The following is a 19,551-nucleotide window of genomic DNA, read 5'->3' on the forward strand; positions in this document are numbered from 1 at the left end:
TGGTGTGATGCATGTTTATCTTAAAAAAAAAAACCAAACAAACAGAAAACAAAAAACCCAACCCGAACCAAAAAAATCTATGGAAAGCAAATGAATTGGTGTCAGGCAATCACTTAGATGTGGCAGAGTCAGTAGAGATGCTGAAATGAAGGCCTGGAGCAGCTACCCAATTTAGTAAGGATTGAAGCGGGCCAGGAATGTGGTCATGTCTTACAGAGTTGGCCCTGAGAGACACCAGGTATATGGCAATTGGAAAGGTGATGTCTATGGACCATGCTGTATCCTGGCATGCTGGGGCTGAGGGGGCTGGGCTGGCTTTGGGAGGGGGCACAGCACAGCCAGCAGCTGCCCATGGGCACCTACCGAGGTGATGGGTTGAGCTCTTCTTGGCAGCAGCAGCAACAGTACATGGGGCAGCAACCATGGTTTGTGGCTTGGGATGTTTGGCCTAGATGTCGGTAGAAAGTCCTACCCTCGGTACATGACCTTGGAGGGGTGATGGTCTGTCCTAGGTTGCCCTCAACCAGCTGCTTACCCATGGACCCTGGGCACTGCTGCTCTGGTACCAGGAATCAGTTTTAGGGATGGAAGTTGCTTTTTTTGGTGAGCATCAATAGAAGAATGGGGAGGTCTGGGGAAGGAGCAGGAGCTTCTGAGCATCGGAAGGGAGCCTTGCACTCCTTCAGAGCTGGGTATAGCAAGCCCTTTCCCTCTGGGGAGAGGAGCTGGGATTTGGGAGGCTCCAATAATAGCAAGTGAGGAAAAAAAAAAGCTCATGCCTTGCTCCAAATAGCTTGTGAAGCTTCCCTAAGCTTTCAAGTGTTGCGTTATTGCCTATGATCTGGTCTGTGGCCATGTGCCAAGCACTGATCTTTCAGTAACTGTTATCATTTTTACACATAAACTGGCTTTCTGTGGCAGTTACAGCTGATGTTTTATTAAAACCTACCATGAATGAACATAAAACATTGTTACGTCATTTTTAACATCATAAAACATCATTATGTCATTTTATGATGATAAAACATCAACATGGGTACAGCAAAGTGCGGTGGTTTCTGCCCAGGTCAGAGCTACTTGGTTTCAACTCTGACGTAACAGAGATTGGAAACCGAGCACTTTGACAGATGCCGGCATTTACCAGTCCTTGTGATTAAAGTACAATATTGCTTGGCCATGGCCACAACCTCCAAAGACAAGTGGTTAGGTTAGAATATCTGCTCTTATCACAGAAGAAACAAGTCTTTATTCTCCATTTTGCATCTTGGAAAATTTGAAAGCATGACCCAAGGGTGCCTACAGACTCAAAATGCAGCAGGCGAGTGTACGGTTTTAGTAACAGTTTCATTCTTTTAAGTTCTGTTTGGTGAATGGTGAGGCCAAGCTGGTAGTTGCTGGTTGTTCAGGTTGCCTTTAATGTTTGAAACTGCTTGTCTTCCTTGGGTCTGTGGATTTTCTTTGTTTCACCCCAATCTACTAACTCCTTTGTTTTATACAGAATTCCTGATTCTGAGGCAGGACCATGTGTATGGAGGAGCAGTAGAGGGTGTCTTTAATGTTATTCTGTACCAGAATAGGATAATAATGTTGGAAATTAGGGTTCTTGAGATTTTTCTTGGGTCTGCATCAGCACAAATTCCAGACCAGTCTGCCATGCTCATTTTCACAAGTGTACTCGGCTTAGATGTGCTCAAGTGAGCAATCTTTCCCTCTCTAAATATAGACAGCTGCCATACACATTAATGCATAATATGAATGGTAAAGTGATGAATTCATTAACATTTTGCAGAAATGCCTATTTCCTCTCCTCTGGGCACAGAAGAAAATATTATCTTCATGCCTGTGGAGAAGATAGACTGGATCCTGCCCTCCACTACCCTCCTTCTGCTCTGTTCTGTGCAGGGACATGGGGTTAGCGATGACCTGTACATAAGGAGAGCAGCAAAGCAACTTCCCCGTGTGATATATGCCAGTGAACACGCAGTTAGCTGAGTGCAAACCAAACAGTAAGGATTAATAAGTCTGGGTCATCTGTGGTCAGTGTTTTTTCCTGCAAAGCAGGGTGCTGTGGGTCCCTATGCTTGTGGGCTTCCTGCCCTGCTGGGATGGACAGATGCCCCGCTGGGACAGATGGATGCCCTGCCGGTTGCTTGCCACTGCGAGCCCTCTACCTTTTGCCCAAGCACGTCCCTTGGCAGTGGCTGGTGCTAGAGGTCGATGGCCATCCCTTAGTCTAAAATGGCTGCAATGGGTGGTGTAAATGGAGAGTGATTCTGCTGTGTCCCTGCTACACCAGGGTGCTTGGGGCCAGGAGATGCTCGCCTCCAAGGTCTGACCCTCAAAGAGCCTTCTCTTTGTAAAAATGAGGTAGTGCTCAGAAAAATCAGTAGGAAGCAGAAAATCATAGAATCATAGAACAGCCCAGTTTGAAAGGGACCTCAAAAGGTCCAACTTTCCATGGGAAGGGGAGCCTAGATGAGGTGATCTAGGGCCCTCTCCAAACACATCTGGAAAACCTTCAGTGATGGGGGCTCAACCGTGTCCAGTGAATGATGGTTCTCACTGTAAAAAATTTCTTTCTTATGTCAAGATAAAACTTCTCGTGGTGTGACTTGTACACATTGCCCTTTGTCTTCTCCATGTGGCACCTTGTGAAGAGAGAGTCTCTGTCGTCTTTGTAGCCACCCTTTGACTACTGGAGTTCTGTGATGAGCGCTGCCTCCCCCGCCCCCCCAAGTCTTCCCTTCTCCAGGGAGAAAAGAGCTAACTCCTTTAGCCTTTCCCTCATAGGGCAGCTTCTCCAGCCCTTTGATCATCTTTGTGGCCCTCAGTTGGTCCCTCTCCAGTCTGCCTGTGTCTTTCTTGAATAGTGGGGTCATGCCAATGCCATTCCTGTCTTGAATTGTGGGGTCAAGCCAGTGTCATTCCTGTCTTAACACTGCTGTGATGCATTTTGTATGAGCTTGTTAGAACAAGCACTGCTGGAGAAAGCTGCCCCTTAGAGCAGATTCAGGATGAGCCTTGTTCCTGCTCACTGATTGTGAGAGGGGCTGGGGAACTAGTCCAGCCATCGATGTCTGTGGGATGCTGGAGTTTGGGCTCCTGTGCAGTCGGTCTGCTGGATACATTCCCATGGCTCTCTAGCTGCATCATCTCCTTACCATATTAAGAACACCTGGAAAAAAATATTTTTAAACTCTCTCCCTTGATAGCATTGGCTGTATTTTATGTCTCAGCAATTTTCAGTATTGCTGAACTATTATTCACGAGCAGATTTTGTGGCAAAGCCTTTCCCAGACTTTAATCCTATAGAATGTGTGGCTGGGTCCTCACCTATCCTTTCTTTCTTTTTACCTACTCCTTTCGCTTTGGCTCTATTGGTTTCATGTCCCAGGGACGTGCCTTGATCTGTGAGCTTGTCACTGTCAGCTCTTACAACCCAGGCATTGCCAGCCTTGTTTTGTATCTGGTCTGCAGACTTCAAAGGCTGGGCTGGGTCGGTGCATGGAACATGACTTGGTAGCTGCCTCTTGTTCCTTAGAGCTGATGTGTTATTTGGGTGGTGAGGACAACAGAGGTGGTTGGTTCAGTGGCCTCAGCAGGGCTTCTCAGGTACCTAACCATGCCCAAGAAAACGTTCTACACTTCTGTCATAAGTCATGGCTTTATATTTTGTCATTCAAGTGATCTATTTACTGACATCCCTTTCTTCTTTCTTACAGGCTCCACATCTGTTTGTTACAAGCCTACTAGCCCAGTCCAGGTACTGGAAGACACTGGTTTTCTTTACCAGGATCACCAGTTGTTTGCCGGCAGGCATGAAGTTTCTCCGCTGACAGCTGAAGCAATCAGTGCCAAAGAAAAAGCTGGTAAGTGGGTGGCCATGCTTCCATATGAACCTACCAAATTTATTTGTAGGGTTTTCCCAAAGCATACATTAAGCAGTTTAGACCATTTACCAATAGTATTTACAGAGTTGAAGGCCAGCTTCTCATCCTCAGTGGAGTCAAAGGGGAGTTCCCTTTGACTTGGGTGTTATAACCCACCATCATTTGTCACCTGTGCTTGTGGAGGATGGAATGTTTCTGCTTGTCCTTCAGGACATGGCTGCTCTTCGCTGCACAGCTGGACTGAGGTCCCTAGCTTTTTGCTGATGGAGCACGACCACAGGCACCCTGTGGAAGTCTCACTGTGGTCAGTCCTTTTGGACTTCAACGATAAGCAACTAAAGTATATCTCCCAAGTATAAGGATGCTAACATGTCTAGCGCAGGGGTGAAAATCCCTGTGGTGTATGATAAAGAGCTGCCTCGACAATGTAGTGTTGGCTTTTTCCACTTTCCGCAGGCATATGTCAAGCGTAGTCTTAACAACCCAGGCTATGAGCTCTCTGGTATGTTAGGGAGATTTTACTGCACATCTGCAAAAATGTCCAGTATGGTGAGGCTTCTGTGCGCTGTGATAACACAGACAAAGCAGTAAGAGGTTGCTGTAGCTGCAGTGGCATATTAAGTAGGTGAGTACTTGGCTGTTGTGCAGACAGATAGATGGAGATGTGTGTGTCTGTGCCTCTTGTTGGCTGAAACACTGGCCTGGGCCACTGACAGACTGTCTGAAAGCTGGTGGCCAGGCTGCAGCCCCAGCAAGTCAGGCTGGTAGGCAGATAACATTGTCTCATGGAAAGCAGGAGAGGTATATCTTGTAGGGCAGGCATGGTTTGTAACAGTCTGCGAATCTTCTCTCCCCCTTGAGCCCCGCAATCATCTTTAAGGCTTTGCTGCAGAAATGTTAGTGGAAATGACCTATTCTCATAGTTAAGAGCCAAAGGCTCTTCTTCCCCTCTGGCATCCGGGTTATATATAAGTTAATCCACAGCATGGGCAGTAACTGATGAAACCTCAGGGAAATACCAGACCTCAAGAGAAAGTTTGCTTTTTAACTACTTTCAAATGCCAAAAAACAAATGTAAGTACTTCTCACAAACTCCTCTGAGAATTGAAAACAGCAGGAGAGAAAGTTGCCAAGAATGACCTCAAAAAACCAAACTCAAAACGGCACCTCCTTCTTGCCTAGGGACATGGAAGGACTCTCAACAGAGCTGCAGGCTTATTCTCGCTTTTGTCCAAACAGGGGTTTTTCAGGAGACCCCTCTGGGCTCAGACACTTTCAGACAGATGTCTCCCAGCAGGGAAGGATCCCAGTCTCCCAGCTGTGGTTATGTGCCAGTAGATGCTTAGCTCCAGGGAAGCTCCACTGTGTGTATGGTGCAAAAATGGTACCATTGCCTCTGAATTAGTTCAGTAGCTTGTGTTAGGGTTGTGTAGCTGATCTGCCTGTGCTCTTTTTAAAATGCTGGCATTACATCTATGACCATAACGCCTTCCTTGAACTCACCCAGCAAAATTACAAAAGTTGGTGTTGACTCCCTTAGAAATAGTGTTATTGGCCAGAAGGGAAACTGCAGTTTTAGGGGAAGATGCCAGAGCACAGATTGTTCTTTAATTACACTTTTAGGACTCTCTTATTTCAAATGTCATTTCACAGTTTTTCTGCGATACATTCTGCATTTTATTTTGTCGTGGCAGGCAGTGCACTTAGGAGGGGATTTGACTCATCTGACTTTGGCCATCAAAAATGGAGCATCTTGTTTAGTATTGCCATGCAAGCTGCCTCTCTAAGCTGTGCTAGGCATCTCCAGGGGAGTGGTCAAATACCGGGAACAGGCTTCCTAGAGAGGTGGTTGATGCCCCGACCCTGTCAGTGTTTGAGACATTTGGACAATGCCCTTAAGAGCATGCTTTAACTTTTGGTCAAACCTGAATTGGTCAGACAGTTGGATCAGATGATCCTTGTAGGTCCATTCCAACTGAAATGTTCTGTTCTGTTCTGTTCTGTTCTGTTCTGTTCTATTCTGTTCTATTCTGTTCTATTCTGTTCTATTCTGTTCTATTCTGTTCTATTCTGTTCTATTCTGTTCTATTCTGTTCTATTCTGTTCTATTCTGTTCTATTCTGTTCTATTCTGTTCTATTCTGTTCTATTCTGTTCTATTCTGTTCTATTCTGTTCTATTCTGTTCTATTCTGTTCTATTCTGTTCTATTCTGTTCTATTCTGTTCTATTCTGTTCTATTCTGTTCTATTCTGTTCATTTTAGAAAAGACAAAACTTCCCTGTGACATTGCCTGTCTCTCTGTTGACTCAGGGGGGGTTTAAGAGCTGTGGGTATGGGACATATGGAGTATTATGTAGGGGAGGGCCAGGGAGGGGATGGGAATATATTTTTGGGGTCACTGCAAACAGAATTAAGGATGAACTGGGGTGGAGGGATGAACCGGGAGCAGTGCTTTACTTCCTTTGGTGGCTTCCAGCCATGTCTCCTCTGCTCCCAGGGGTACCCTGGCAGAGAGTGCCGCCATGGGGGTGCATCCTGGGCAAGCGGTCAGAGCTGTGGGGTGTCGGAGGGGAAAAAAGCAGGCAGCAGAGCTAATGGTGGCCTCTGTCTCTCCCTGCCCAGCCGAGGAGGCCCTCTGCACCCTGCGCCCACCCAGCTTCCGCCGGATCCCAGAGGCAGAGATGCGAGGGGCGGAGGAGGTGGCAGCCGGCACCGTCCTGCAGCGCCTGATCCAGGAGCGGCTGAGGTATGGCAACCCCAGCGAGAACATGAACCTGCTGGCCATACAGCACCAGGCAACGGGCAGCGCCGGCCCCTCCAACAGCACTGCCAGCACTCTCTCTTCCGCAGAAAACCTCGCGCCCGAAGAGCCGTCAATGGTCCAGCCGTCAGGGCGGCAGGAACCGCAGGGGCAGGAGCACCAGGGGGACGGTGCTGCAATGGAGAAGCAGCCCCGGGCCCCGCAGCCCCTGCACAGCACAGAGGAGCTCCCCACCTACGAGGAGGCCAAGGCCCAGTCTCAGTTTTTCCGAGGCCAGCCGCCGGCCACTGCCACCGCGCCGGGTTTTTATGGCGCATCCAGCCAGAAGTCCAGGACGGAGGGTAGGCCGACGGTGAACCGGGCCAACAGTGGGCAGGCGCATAAGGATGAGGCGCTGAAGGAGCTGAAGCAGGGCCACGTCCGCTCGCTGAGTGAGAGGATCATGCAGCTCTCGCTGGAGAGGAATGGGGCCAAGCAGCACCCCCCGGCTCCGGGGGGTGGGAAGGGCTTCAAGGTGGCCCCCCCACCCAGCAAGGCCACGGACCTGCGGGGCCCGCCACCCGAGTACCCCTACAAAGGCAAGGCGGCAGCCCCTGGCAGCAAGGCGCCCGAGCATGGGCTCTTCTATGGCGAGCAGCCGGCGCAGGATGTCCTCAAGGCCTCTTACACGGCCGCCCCGCAGCCCGCCCGGGCGGAGGTGGCCCTTGTCCGCTACCAGCCACCCCCAGAGTATGGCGTCAGCAGGTAATGGCCGCCGAGGGGGGTGGGTCTGCCGGAGGGGCCTGATCCTGCCCTCGATGGAGGAGCGGACATCTGCAGTGCTTGGGCTTCGCATGGACACAGCCCATGTGTGCTTCAGCCTCAGGCATATGGTGGGCACATTGCAGCCCTGTGGCCGGCCCTGCTCAGGATGGCTGGTGGAGGCACCTGTATCTCCAAGAGAGCTATATAAAGCATATATGCCACTTATGCACTACTTAAATCTTCCCAACAAAGCTAATGTGGGGCTTTCAGGGTACCTGGCCCCTCATGCTGGGCCTCCCTGCAAGAACAGGTTTATTTCAAGCGTGTTAAAAATAATCCAGAGGGTTTACCCACTGCAAGCTGACAACTGCGAGTGGTGCGGGTCCTGCCCAGTGCCCAAGCAGGTTTGCTGCCTTCAGAGGCAAGCCCATGCTCCCTTTTCCTTGCTGTACCTAAACAGAAGTGTTTCTCTGTCTCGTCCCTGTTTGCCCAGACAGTATTTTGCTGGATTTGGAAGGCTAGTGCTGTTTGGTGTGATTGTGGGTGGTTTTCGTGTTGCAGGCTGCCTCATTAGGTCTTTTCTGACCCCAAAATCCCCAAAGGTTTTGTCAGTGTTGACTTAAGTTGCATGCACTTACTTAGCCACAGCACAGGCACAGAGAAAAGATTGTGAAGCTGACCAGGCTATTCCTTTCCAAAATTTGTAAGGCATGAAATCATGGGGTAAATGCTCTGCCTTTCTGTGTTTGCAAAAGTGACAAGCTTCATGTCAAGACAGGGAGGAACCCAGAGTGTGGCTTTGATGAATGTTGCAAGGTAGTCATGATAAATGGAGGGCCTGTGCTGGCTTTCCCCCAGCTACCCATGTGTTTTGATTACCAGCCTACCATGATATGGAGTTTGTGCCATTTTTTCAGAGTGAGATGATAATTTTAAGAGCTCAGCAAAGATTGCTGTTTATGCTAAGAAACAGCTATATGAACTTGAGGGCAATGGGGTCAAGCTGGGGCCGTGCTCTGCTGCAGCCATTTGCAATGCTAACAAACATCTCTGGCACCAAGCAGATTCATCCCTACAGAAAATGAGTTGGTTTGGGTTTTTTTTATTATTCTTGGAAAGTGCTGATTCAATACCCACAGAGTCTGTTCTGCTGAGTCCGTGTAAGCGAGTGGACCTGGGTGCTGCATGCGCTGCTGCAGCTAACTGGGAGCGGCACAGGTGTTGAGTGGGAAATCCTTTGGAACCAGTTTCAAAGCCTTGTCCAGGTGCCTGATCAGCAAGGTTAACGCTGAGCAACCCCTTGATTTCAGCGCAGCTTTCCACAGGAGCATGGGCCAGCCCCCAGCCTTATCCCAAGGTGCTGCTGGATCACACCAGCAGTTGTGGGGAGAAACACCCAGGCTCGTGATGGTGGTTACTGCTCATTCTCAGTAAGACAGTGTGGTTTACCCCCAAAATCACACTGCAGAGGGGTTGCCTGCTACCCCTGCATGCCGTTGTCTTTGCATGATGGTGGAGAAACATCCTTCCTGGCAGGTTCAGGGACACTGGGGGGATGTGTTGTGGAGCAGAGGACTGGCAGCATGGCAGAGCAGAGCTGCTGCAGTTTGCAGACTTATTAAAAAATCTTGGGTGGTATCTTTCTTGCAGCTCAACAAGGGCCTGAATACCTCTTGGTCTACATATAGTCCTGCTGTGGCTACTCCAGCATGTGTTTCCAGGGGTAGGTTAAGAGGTTGGCATAGCCAGGGAGTGTTTCACCAAAGCTAGGTTTGGTCTAAGGCATATGGTCTCTTGTGCTTTCTTTAAGGCAGTTCTGGGTCCTGGTGTGCAGATGGGAATTTTCAGGTTCTTCTTAGCTGCTTTCACACGGTGCCTGGATTTTTAGGGGATGTTTCCTGCCTATGTGTTCCTGCTGGCTACATTTTAGGTGGTAATTAGTACTAGCTGGACAGTTGCTCACTTGCAGACTATATCTTGTGCCATGGCTTTGCACAGCACCAGCAGCTGGGGGGACATTTGGCTGCACAGATGTCAGCAGGCAGTGGTCTTCATCCTCATCTCAGGTTTTTTTCTGTGATGTTTTTCAATACAGGATTGTCAACCCTTCACTTTGCTTGGGCACACTGAAATATTCACTGTTGGCATTACACAGACTTTTTCTTAATTGGTATGAATTCACAGAATCACAGAATGGCAGGGGTTGGGAGGAACCTCTGGAGACCACCTTGCCCAACCCCTTGCTTGAGCAGGCACACCCAGAGCAGGGGGCACAGGAACGCATTCAGGTGGGGTTTGAATGTCTCCAGGGAAGGAGACCCCACAGCCTCCCTGGGCAACCTGTGCCCCTGCTCTGGCACCCGCACAGGAAAGGAGTTTTTTCTCATATTGAGGTGGAACTTCCTGTGTTCCAACTTGTGCCCGTTGCCCCTTGTCCTGTCATTGGGCACTGTTGAAGAGCCTAGTCCCATCATCCCACACCCACCCTTTAGAAACTTACAGGTATTGATGAAATCCCCCCTCATTCTTCTCTTGACCAGGCTGAACAAACGCAAGTCTCTCAGCCGTTCCTCATAAGGGAGATGCTGCAGCCCCCTCATTATCTTGATAGCTCTCTGCTGGACTTCCTCAAGCAGTTCCACGTCCTTCTTAAACTGGGGAGCCCAAAACTGGACACAATTCATTTGGTTTCTTCTCCTGTGCCATATTGCAGATTATAACTGGCCCCGTGGGCTGCAGGATCCCCTTATGGTCATGTTACCTGGGAAGATTTGGGTGACAAAACCTTTAGGAAGTGGCAGTAATACTAGTGTAGTCATCACTTGCTGTTTTTCTGTCTGCAGCGGGGCATCCCCGTGCTCATCTCCGGCTGTGTCACAGGATGGGCTTGCCCAGGTCTGAAATGAACATGGTTAAAATGCAGTTTCACAAAATGGCCTCTGCCCCAAATATTCCTCTCTGTGGAAAGGGTTAAGGCAGGCTACCTGTCTGGGGATGTCAGCCCCATCTCTGCCTGAGGATCTGTCTGGGCAGCAGCCCCTGAGCGCTGCTGGAGGGGAGCTGGGGGTTGTGTTACACTGCAGGTTGCTCCCAAGCTCAAACCTTCCTGTGCCTCTGCTCTTGCTCACTCCTTTCTTCCCCCCTTACGTGGGCTCTGGGGAGGCTCACAGACAGCCATCTGGCTGGGATGGGGGACCTTGATAAGAGAGGTCGAGGTAGGGGACGACCCGGTTTCATCAGGTTAATGGAAGAGTAGGGTTTGGAGAGGCTGGTTTTTCTATTAGAGAAGCAAGGGAGGTGAGAAATTCCAGCTTTCATCTTGTTAGGAGGGCCTGGGAAAGAAGCTAGTGGAAACAGAGCTTTGCCCATGGACAGAAGGGAATCTCATATATCCCAGCTTCTCCTTCCCTCTGTCCTGGCTGTATCTGTTCTCCAGCCTATTCATCCTGGCATCCCTTGGACAGGGACTGTGCAAAAGGCTTCTTCCTTCCAGAGAAGAGAGAAGCACAGAGCTGCACTGGTGCAGAAGCAGCGCCCACAGATACCAGGGATGGGAAAGACCTGTAGGGTCACCGATCCCCCATTCCCTCCAGTCCTTCTATGATGAGGGAAATGTGGCTGGAAACCCACAAATGCTGGCAGGGAGCTGTTGAAGGAGATGGGATAACTGCAGCTGCTGCTTAACTTGCTCTTTTGGTTTGGCTTTTTCTTTTTTCACATGGCTGGTTTTAAAGGGAACGTTGCTTTTATAATTACTGTGGTGAAATCTTGCAACTTTACTGTAAATCTCAAGGTATTTGGTATTGTCCTGAAAACCTCCTAGAGTCATATAATGCTGCAGTAATCTCAGCATTTATATAAATTAGACTTAGTGGCCTCTGCTTTATGGACATCACAATTGCAGAGCTGAGCTGGAACCCTGAAGCTTAAAAAGCCAAAACTCAGAAGGCAAATAAGAAGGAACCAATATTTGTTGCTGTTTTAAAATACCAGTATTTTAAAGCCAGTTGCATGATGCTTTGGGCCCTTACTCGTGACTTCTGAATGCTTTAAGTTGGCAAAATGTAATAACCTTTAGAAAACCTTTCCTTTCCTAGATGTGCAGCTATGTCTGCATGGTGTCTTTGCTAACTTTTCTTAGGTGCATGTTGAGAGAGTTGCAGCTTGTCAGGTAGAAGGGCTTGGAAATAATCTAATTTAGTCTTTTGTACAACGCTGTGAATTAATTCCAGTTTGCGAAACATTCAGTCCTGGTGATTATAACACTCTCTGTCTGGAGAATCCATCACAGCCTTTACAGACTTGTTCCACTAGCTAATTGGCGCAGATCTGCGTTTTAGTTTTAGCCTGTGTTTTCTAGTTACCAGTTGAGATTTTGCAGTATCTTTGTCAGATACAGTGAGGAGCACTGTGCTGTCAGTCCTTTAATGCATTTAACAGATGGAGCCTGGAGCCCTGTAATTATTTGTTGTTGTCAAAAATCCTTTTTTCACTGTGGAAAGCCAACCTGGACACAGTTACAGTACCAGCTGAATCAGAGGCTAATCAGATATAATATCACCTCTGCAATGCGACTCGATGTTCCTCATCTATGTAGCTCATTAACACTTGCTGTTTCAGTCATTGGCAACCCTGGAGCTCCCCATCCAGCTTGTTATCTGGTCAGGCATGTGAGGGTAGTCACAGCCTGGGATAGGATTTCCCACCCTTTTGCTGTTGCATGCTGTATTTATTCCTAGGTGGATGAACTGGGACGTTGCTGAAACCCATATTGTTTCTCCATGCCCTGCTTAAGCAGTGATCCAGATCACTCAATGGAACGAATCCTCTTCATTGCTCCCAGTGGCCCTTGTCAGATCCTGGTGTCTTTTAGCTAGAATGATTTCTTTCTCTGCACCGTTAATAAAAAGCATGTATAATGGAAACGAAGTCTTGAACTAGAAACACCACTGCTTGTTGAGGGGGCTTCATTTGTGGCTACATGCAGAAGTCAATCATGCAGGCACCTTTTAATTCTGATATAATCCATGCATTTTAAAAGATGGCATGCAACTGAAGAATAAATCTGGGCTCTTTTTAAGATATCCCAGGTTTTTCTGTGCCTAATAAAATTCCACCCTGCCTAGGCGTAGAGGCCTGCATTTAACTGTTGAAATAGTCTGTGGCTTCTCTGGTTGGTTGTGCATTAACTCACCCCACCACTTTACCACTGTTTTCAGACAACCTGTTGATATTTATTCATTCAGCCACATGTCTGTGGCTGCTGAGGGGACTACAAGAAGCTCCTTTTCCTCCCTGAGACACCCCAGGCAGACAGGCATGCTGGCAATGTGGCCAAGCCGAGGGATGTCACACCCAAGCTGACTTCTGCTAGGCGTTTCTCTGCGAGGATAGCCCAAGCTCAAGCGTGGGTTGGAGGCTGCACTTCCAGCTGATGTGGATGCTGGCAGCCCTGCAGAAGAGCTTTGTACGCTCTCCTCCTGGTCTAATTTGCCTTTCAGTGAAATAAATGGAAGAGAAATGAAGCCGTTCCCACAGCTTGGGTGATGCCCATGTCGTTTCTCCTTACCCTTCTGTGTTGTTATCCCCATTGGTTCTTCCAGGAGGGCAGAGGTTGAGGAAGGCACCATTTCCTTTGCTGAAAATCAGCTGGGCTTTAGAAGGAGTATTTATTCTGAGTGTGAATCCCTGTGAAGAAATATGATATCCTGTACCTCTCTTAACTATGGAGAATATGTTTAATGCAGCATGTGTCTTTTCAGATGATAATTTTGCCCTGCAAATCTTGATGTAGTCACCCCTGAAGAAGCTGGGCCAAGTCTTTCCAGCACTAACAAACATCACTAACAAAATAATGAATTCTGGAGTTGTCAGTCCAAGTCTGCAAAATGGTTTTTGAAATAAACCTTTGTCTTTGTAAGGTGTTGCAACTGCTGCTGATTCCATAAGCCAGAGGATACCATGAGGGCTACATCATGGCTATGGAAAGTCATCTCCCATTTCTGGCTGTATTAGCATTTAATGACGGGTCTATAGCTGTTTCCTTGTACCATGACCACCAGACTGGACTTACTGACTTTCCCAGGATCATGTCTTTTTCCCACACAGTGACAACACTGATTCATCTATGTTGTTCACAACTACAAAGAACAGCATTTTAAGTCTGCTTCATGACAGCAGAAATCATAGCGGAGATTGGGTAGACAGCTGGGTCTGAGGGTTAGTATCCAGACTCAAGATGCCTGGTCAGTGGGCACACTTTTTATTCTCATTGTAAGATAAAAGCCTAAGGCAGTTTCAAAGATCTGCGCCCCAGAAATGCCACTTTCATTTTGCTGACTCAGCTGAAGCATCCACAGTAGATGTGTGAAGTTGGGAGATGAAGTCCCTTGGGAGAGTCTTTGAGAGATGAAGTAGGCCAGTCTGCCCTAGAGGCAAAGGAAGGCAGACCATTCAGAGAAAGATGAGCTAAATAGGTTAGAGGGTGTCATTTTAATTATGAATGTAAATGCTATGGTATTCTGGAAACAAAGTCCTCCTTCCACTGGCCACTCTTCATCCCTACGCGGAGGAGAGCTGCACTGTACCTCTAGCAGGGCAGTGGTGAACTTTTCTTTCCAGAACATTTAAAGGCATTTTCATTTCATTACTTCCTTATTTTTTGCTTATTACTTAATTACTACTTCCCTGCTTTATTGAGCAATAGCTCTTCTGTATTTATGATTTTCTGTTGGTCAACAGCAAGTCGACTTCATCGTGAATTGTCCTTTCAGGGTTTCTTATTCCTACATACAGCTAAAAATTCCCCCCAAAACTCCTCTGTGTTTGTCATTCTTGCTCCCGGGAGATCCAGTACAAGAGGTGTATTAAGACCATGCTGAAATCTGGGGGCTTGGGTGGCTTTGCTGAACTCTGAGGAGTTTCTCATGAAAGTGAGGTCCATGGTCAAGTATTTTGCTGCAGACACTGTATTTTGCAAGCTATGCATAGCAAGCTATTACATGTGTCACAAGCTATACATCACTTAAAGGAGAGAGCACACTGTGGCAAGCCTAGCATGGTAGCCCTTGAAAGGCTCGCTGCCTGCATGGTGCTCCCTATTCTAAAAGCTGGTTTCCTTAGTTCTTTTCTTTTTCTCTTCTTTGCGTTGTGGAAGTATATAGGAGCCTACTTCTATAATAATGTCAACAAAAAAAATATGTTTTCAATAGAAATGTAGCTGCAGTGTTGCAGAGGTATCCAAAACTCATATTGTTCCACAGTTTCATGCTTTTAATAAGGATGATTTTCGATGAAAACCTGTTTGGCTGGAAGATTTTGTCTTGCTGTAATGCAGAGTAAGATCAACATTTAAAATACAGTAGGAAAATTTTGAGAATGTCATTCTTTATGAAGTCCAAAGGAGTTCAGGATAATCCTGATTGCTTCGTTTCTTTGGAGCTTTACGTGAGTGGTTGGATGTGAACTAATCTGATAATATAGCTCTCCTATTTCTACAAATGTTGATTTGTTAGTATGAATCGCTGTGTTGATTTTATTGCATATACACTTGGAGATTTTGCAGTAGGCTTAGTCAGAATTAAATTGGGACAGTTTAAGCAAGTAAAAGCAAGAAACATGTTCATTTTGTTGAACAGATGTGCTTCAAGAGATGTAATGTTGGTTTTGCTTGTTGAGTTTCCAAGCTGGAAAACACTTTGGAGAATCTCTCCTGTGGCCCTGGCTATTGAGACTCTGGTGTCAGGCTGCTGCTATTAGTCCAACAAGTTGTTTGTAGTTCAAGATCCTGGGGAGCTCTCCTCCCTCTCTAGTTAAAAGCTAGACAGACCAAAGTACATGTGAAAAGGTTAAATTGATGGGAGGTTGAGATTTCCCAAAAGCACAGTGTCAGGAGCTCATGCAAGTGTTTAAAGGGTGTATCTATGACCAAAGAATGTACTACTTCATTATGAAGAAGAAAAATTGCTGTATCTCCACTGGGTTGGATTCAGAGATCAATTTAATTTTATTGCTCTAAGCTATTCCCATAAAGAAGTGAGAAAATCTGTACCTGTAGCAAATGTGTGTTTTTGTAGTGGTATAACTGTGTCCAGACAGCTGGGCTTTTACTTGCATAAAGTGAACTGTTACCTTTTATTTGGTAAAGACAAACAAACTCACACTTAGCTCAATTAATTGCTGTGGTAAAAACACACAAGTGCGGACTGGGTGTCAGCAGCGCTGAGGAGGCGCTGCATGCTTGGCTACATTTGCAAATGCTTGTGGAGCATCTTTTGCATCGTGGGTGACATCTGTTGCTCCACTGCTCGTGATGTTCTTTATTGTTCATATTTTTGAGCAAAAAATATACTAGTCCCACGATGAGCATGGGGTCCCTTGCTGGGATTTATACACTTGGGCACCAAAAGAAAGGGGCACTGTGGGGATGGTGTGAGAACTGTGCCCATGCGGGGCTGTTCTTGTGATTTGCCAAGGAACTTGGCACAGGGCTTGCTGGGCTCTCTGGCTTGCACGGCCTTGGATCACCAGGTACTGCGAGGAGATGTGGTTTTGGTCTCATGAGGTAAAATGAGCCCCCCAGGTCAGTGTGACCCCACAGGGCATCCTGCTGTGAGGACCCAGCAGCAGGCAGAAGTGGTGAGGCTGGAGGAGCAGTAAACTCCAAAGGCAGGTGAGCAGGGAACAGCATCTCAAGCCAGTACTGGTGTCCAGGAGCTCTGGGGCGGCTACCTTGGGCCCACTGCTTTAAGGGGATTTCAGCGGAAGTCATGACTGCTTCTTTTGGCAGCCCTGGGCTTTGCTGAGCACCATCTGAAGGCAATAGTGCAGATACACCAGCCAGAAAGTCAGCTTGGGTGTGGGCGTGCATGCTCCTTTCCTTTCTGTGACAAATGCAAGAAAGCAAGGCAGCCTAACATCCTGAAATAAAATTAAACACTCCCTGTTGGAATGCCCCCTGTCCTGCTAAGGCAATTTCGAGCACCACAGCAAATCACAGCAGTCAGCAGAGTCCTGAGCTGTGGTAGCATCCTCTCCTCTGGTGGAGTGGGATGGTTTTTGGCTCCAGCTGGTGTGGCATTCGGTGAGGGCTGTGTTTGCGTAGCTGCTGCAGTTTCCTTTTTCCTGTTTCTCTGTGCTGTCGCATTTCTGCTGTGGTATGCTCTGTGCGGGCACAGGGATGGGGGCGTGGGCCAGCATGAAAAGAACCTTCACCAGCCATGACAGATAAAACTTTGCAATGTTCCTCCTGGGAGCTGTGTCAAAACATATGGAAAACAAGTGATTAGAGACAACCAACGTGGCTTCACCAAGGGCAAATCAAGCCTGACTAATCTAGTGGCCTTTTACGCTGGCGTGACTGCAAGAGTGGAGAAGGGAAAAGCTACAGATGTCATCTGGCTAGACTTCTGTAAGGCCTTTGATATGGTCCCCCACAACATCCTTGCCTCTAAATTGGAAAAATATGGGTTTGATGTATGACTATTAGATGGATAAGGACTTGGCTGCACAGCTGCGTCCAAACAGTTACAGTCAATGGCTCAATGTCCAAGTGGAAACCAGTAATGAGTGGTGTCTCGTAAGGGTTGTTACTGGGACCATTTAATGTCATCATCACTGACATAGACAGTGGGGTTGAGTGCACCACCAGCAAGTTTGCAGATGACACCAAGCTGAGTGGTGCCTGGGGGAAGGGATGCCATCCAGAGGGACATTGACAGGCTAGAGAGGTGGGCCTCATGAAGTTCAATTAGGCCAAGTACAAAGTCCTACACAAGGGTTGGGGCAATCCCCAATATCAGTACAGGCTGGGGGATGAATGGATTGAGAACAGATGTGTGGAGAAGGACTTGGAGGTAGACAAGAAATTGGACATGTGCCAGCAACGTGCTTGCAGCCCAGAAGGCCAACCATATCCTGGGCTGCATCAAAAGAAGCATGGCCAGCAGGTCGAGGGAGGTGATTCTGTCCCTCTGCTCTGCTCTGGTGATACCCCATCCGCAGTGCTGCATCCAGCTCTGGGGTCTCCAGCACAAAAGGACATGGACCTGCTACAGCAGGTCCAGAGGAGGGCCATGAAAATGGTCAGAGGGAGCGCCTTTCCTATGAAGAAGGGCTGAGAGGGTTGGGGTTGTTCAAGTTGGGGAAGAGAAGGCTCTGGGGAGACCTTATTGTGTCCTTTCAGTACTCCAAGGGGGCTTATAAGAAAGACAGAGAGAGACTTTTTACCAGGGCCTGTAGTGACAGTAGAAGCAGCAACAGTTTTAAACTGAAAGACAGTAGATTTAGATTGGACTTAAGGAAGAATTTTTTTTTATGATGATGGTGAGACACTTGTGCAGGTTGCCCAGGGAAGTTGTGGATGCCTCATCACTGGAAGTGTTCAAGATCAGGTAGGACAGAGCTTTGAGCTACCAGATCTAGTGAAAGATGTCTTTCCTCATGGTAGGGGAGTTGACCTAGATGATCTTTAAATGTCCCTTCCAACCCAAAACGGTCTGTGATTTTATGAATTACTGTGTTTTGTTGGCCATATGTAAAGTGTTGTACAGCATCTCCCTGCCCTCCTGTCCTGTGGAAAGTTTTATCCACTTTCAGTAGACATTTAGCTGCTTAGTCATTAGGCTGCACCTCTACTAGAGAAGTAACATGCCTGGATCTGAAAGCAAACCCCCCCTGGCCCTGGGAGCTACCCAGGGGGAATGGCCTCCCTGCTGTGCTCCAGAGCTGCCTCCATGGACGTTTAGCAGGGAAGAAGGGTATGTCTACACTCTGCAGGTAAAAGCCATTTTGAGGGCAGGGTGAGCTCAGCACAGGCTTTCCCAGTGCTGGCTGCATGAAGCTTGGCCGGGATATTCCTCCCAAGGACACTGAGCCTGGACCAGGGTCTGTGCTGCTGGGCAGGTTAGCAGTATTCAGGACTTTGCTCCATTTCAATACCTTTCCATGCCACGGTGGATGCATCGGACAAAGCATGGGAGTGTGGGACTGTGTGTACGCTGCATCTAGGGGGCTGCAGAGCCCTGTTTGCTTTCCCTCTGGTTTGACAGGGAAGATATGGCTGAATTGCTGGCTTTCCTCGTCATCATGTGGCTTCGTGAGGACAGGCTTGTTAGAGCAGTGCTGTTCACTTTTAGGGCAGGGCTTTAAAATTACCTTCACTTTTTGTCTTGCTCTGCTGCAGTTGAAGGCAGTGACGGGTTATTGTCAGCAGAATTAGGCCAACGCTGAGAGCTTTTGAAAACCCTGCTTTGAGAAGCCGTGTAGGTGCTGAAGAGAGGGGTAATCTTATTTATTATGTATTTATATAGCACAAAATCATCTCTCTAACATTCATGGATCTTTGAGGCCAAATGGGGTAAATACATCTATTCGTTAGGTCTCTTGCCTTGTGTGGGGTACAGAAATAAAGGCAATGATAGCTACAGTAAGCCTAATAGCTTGTGGTTAAGCTAAAATACAACTTTCAGAAGGTGCTTGATTGCATACTTCAGGTGGAGTCCAGCAGCCAGCTTACTTTCCAGCCAAACTGGGTTCTGACACCTATGTGTTGCATGGTCTGGGTTGAGTCTCTTAGACAAGCACAGTGTAGAAATTTCATAGCTTTGGCATCTGGGCTGAGGATTGGCTCACCCTGTGCACAGCAAGGCTCTTTGTGGCTGCTCACCCTGGCCAAGGCTCCAAGGCTGCCCGTGCAGTGGATGGAGGGATGGAGATGGGTCCAGTGCAGACAAGCTTTGAGCTGCTCCCTGCCTGATTTTTCCCCCCTTTGAAACAGGGGCAGTCTCCCTTCTTGAGCTTGCAAGGCTGAAATGCAGGACAGAATTGAGGGACTCCGGGTCCCATCTGGCCACCAGCCACAGGGTTACCCTCACTGCTAAGATGTCCTCCTGGGTTATCCTCCAGCCATTGCAAATTGTGACTCGGGTGAATTAAAGAGCTGCCACGATCTGAAAGGCTAGCCCACAACCAGGTCTGCTGCCAGCTTGCTTCTCATCCTTCTCGACACAAGCCTGGTGTGTGATGGATGCCGGTAGTCGGGGAGTGACACAATGAGGTCTCGCACTGGAAGATGGCTTTCATGGCTTGCCGTGATTGACCGGGGCTGTGCCTCCAGCAGCTCCACAGCAGCCCTTCCCTTTGCCGCTTGCTAAAGC

General features: G+C 48.0%; 1 protein-coding gene across 2 annotated transcripts in view; it reads left to right on the top strand.

The window, feature by feature from the left end:
• AMOTL1 (angiomotin like 1) overlaps window positions 1-19,551 on the top strand; it is a 61,366-nt gene that overhangs the window by 7,816 nt on the left and 33,999 nt on the right. Inside the window, exons 2-3 of one of the 2 annotated variants that reach the window (XM_075081509.1) lie at window positions 3,723-3,869; window positions 6,514-7,396. In XM_075081509.1, coding sequence (XP_074937610.1) covers window positions 3,723-3,869; window positions 6,514-7,396 — 1,030 coding nt within the window. Of the gene's footprint in view, window positions 1-3,722; window positions 3,870-6,513; window positions 7,397-19,551 lie in introns of those variants that run through there. The other variant, XM_075081517.1, reaches the window with a different exon arrangement.

Source organism: Phalacrocorax aristotelis, chromosome 1, assembly GCF_949628215.1.
Source record: "Phalacrocorax aristotelis chromosome 1, bGulAri2.1, whole genome shotgun sequence".
Classification (NCBI taxonomy): Eukaryota; Metazoa; Chordata; class Aves; order Suliformes; family Phalacrocoracidae; genus Phalacrocorax; species Phalacrocorax aristotelis.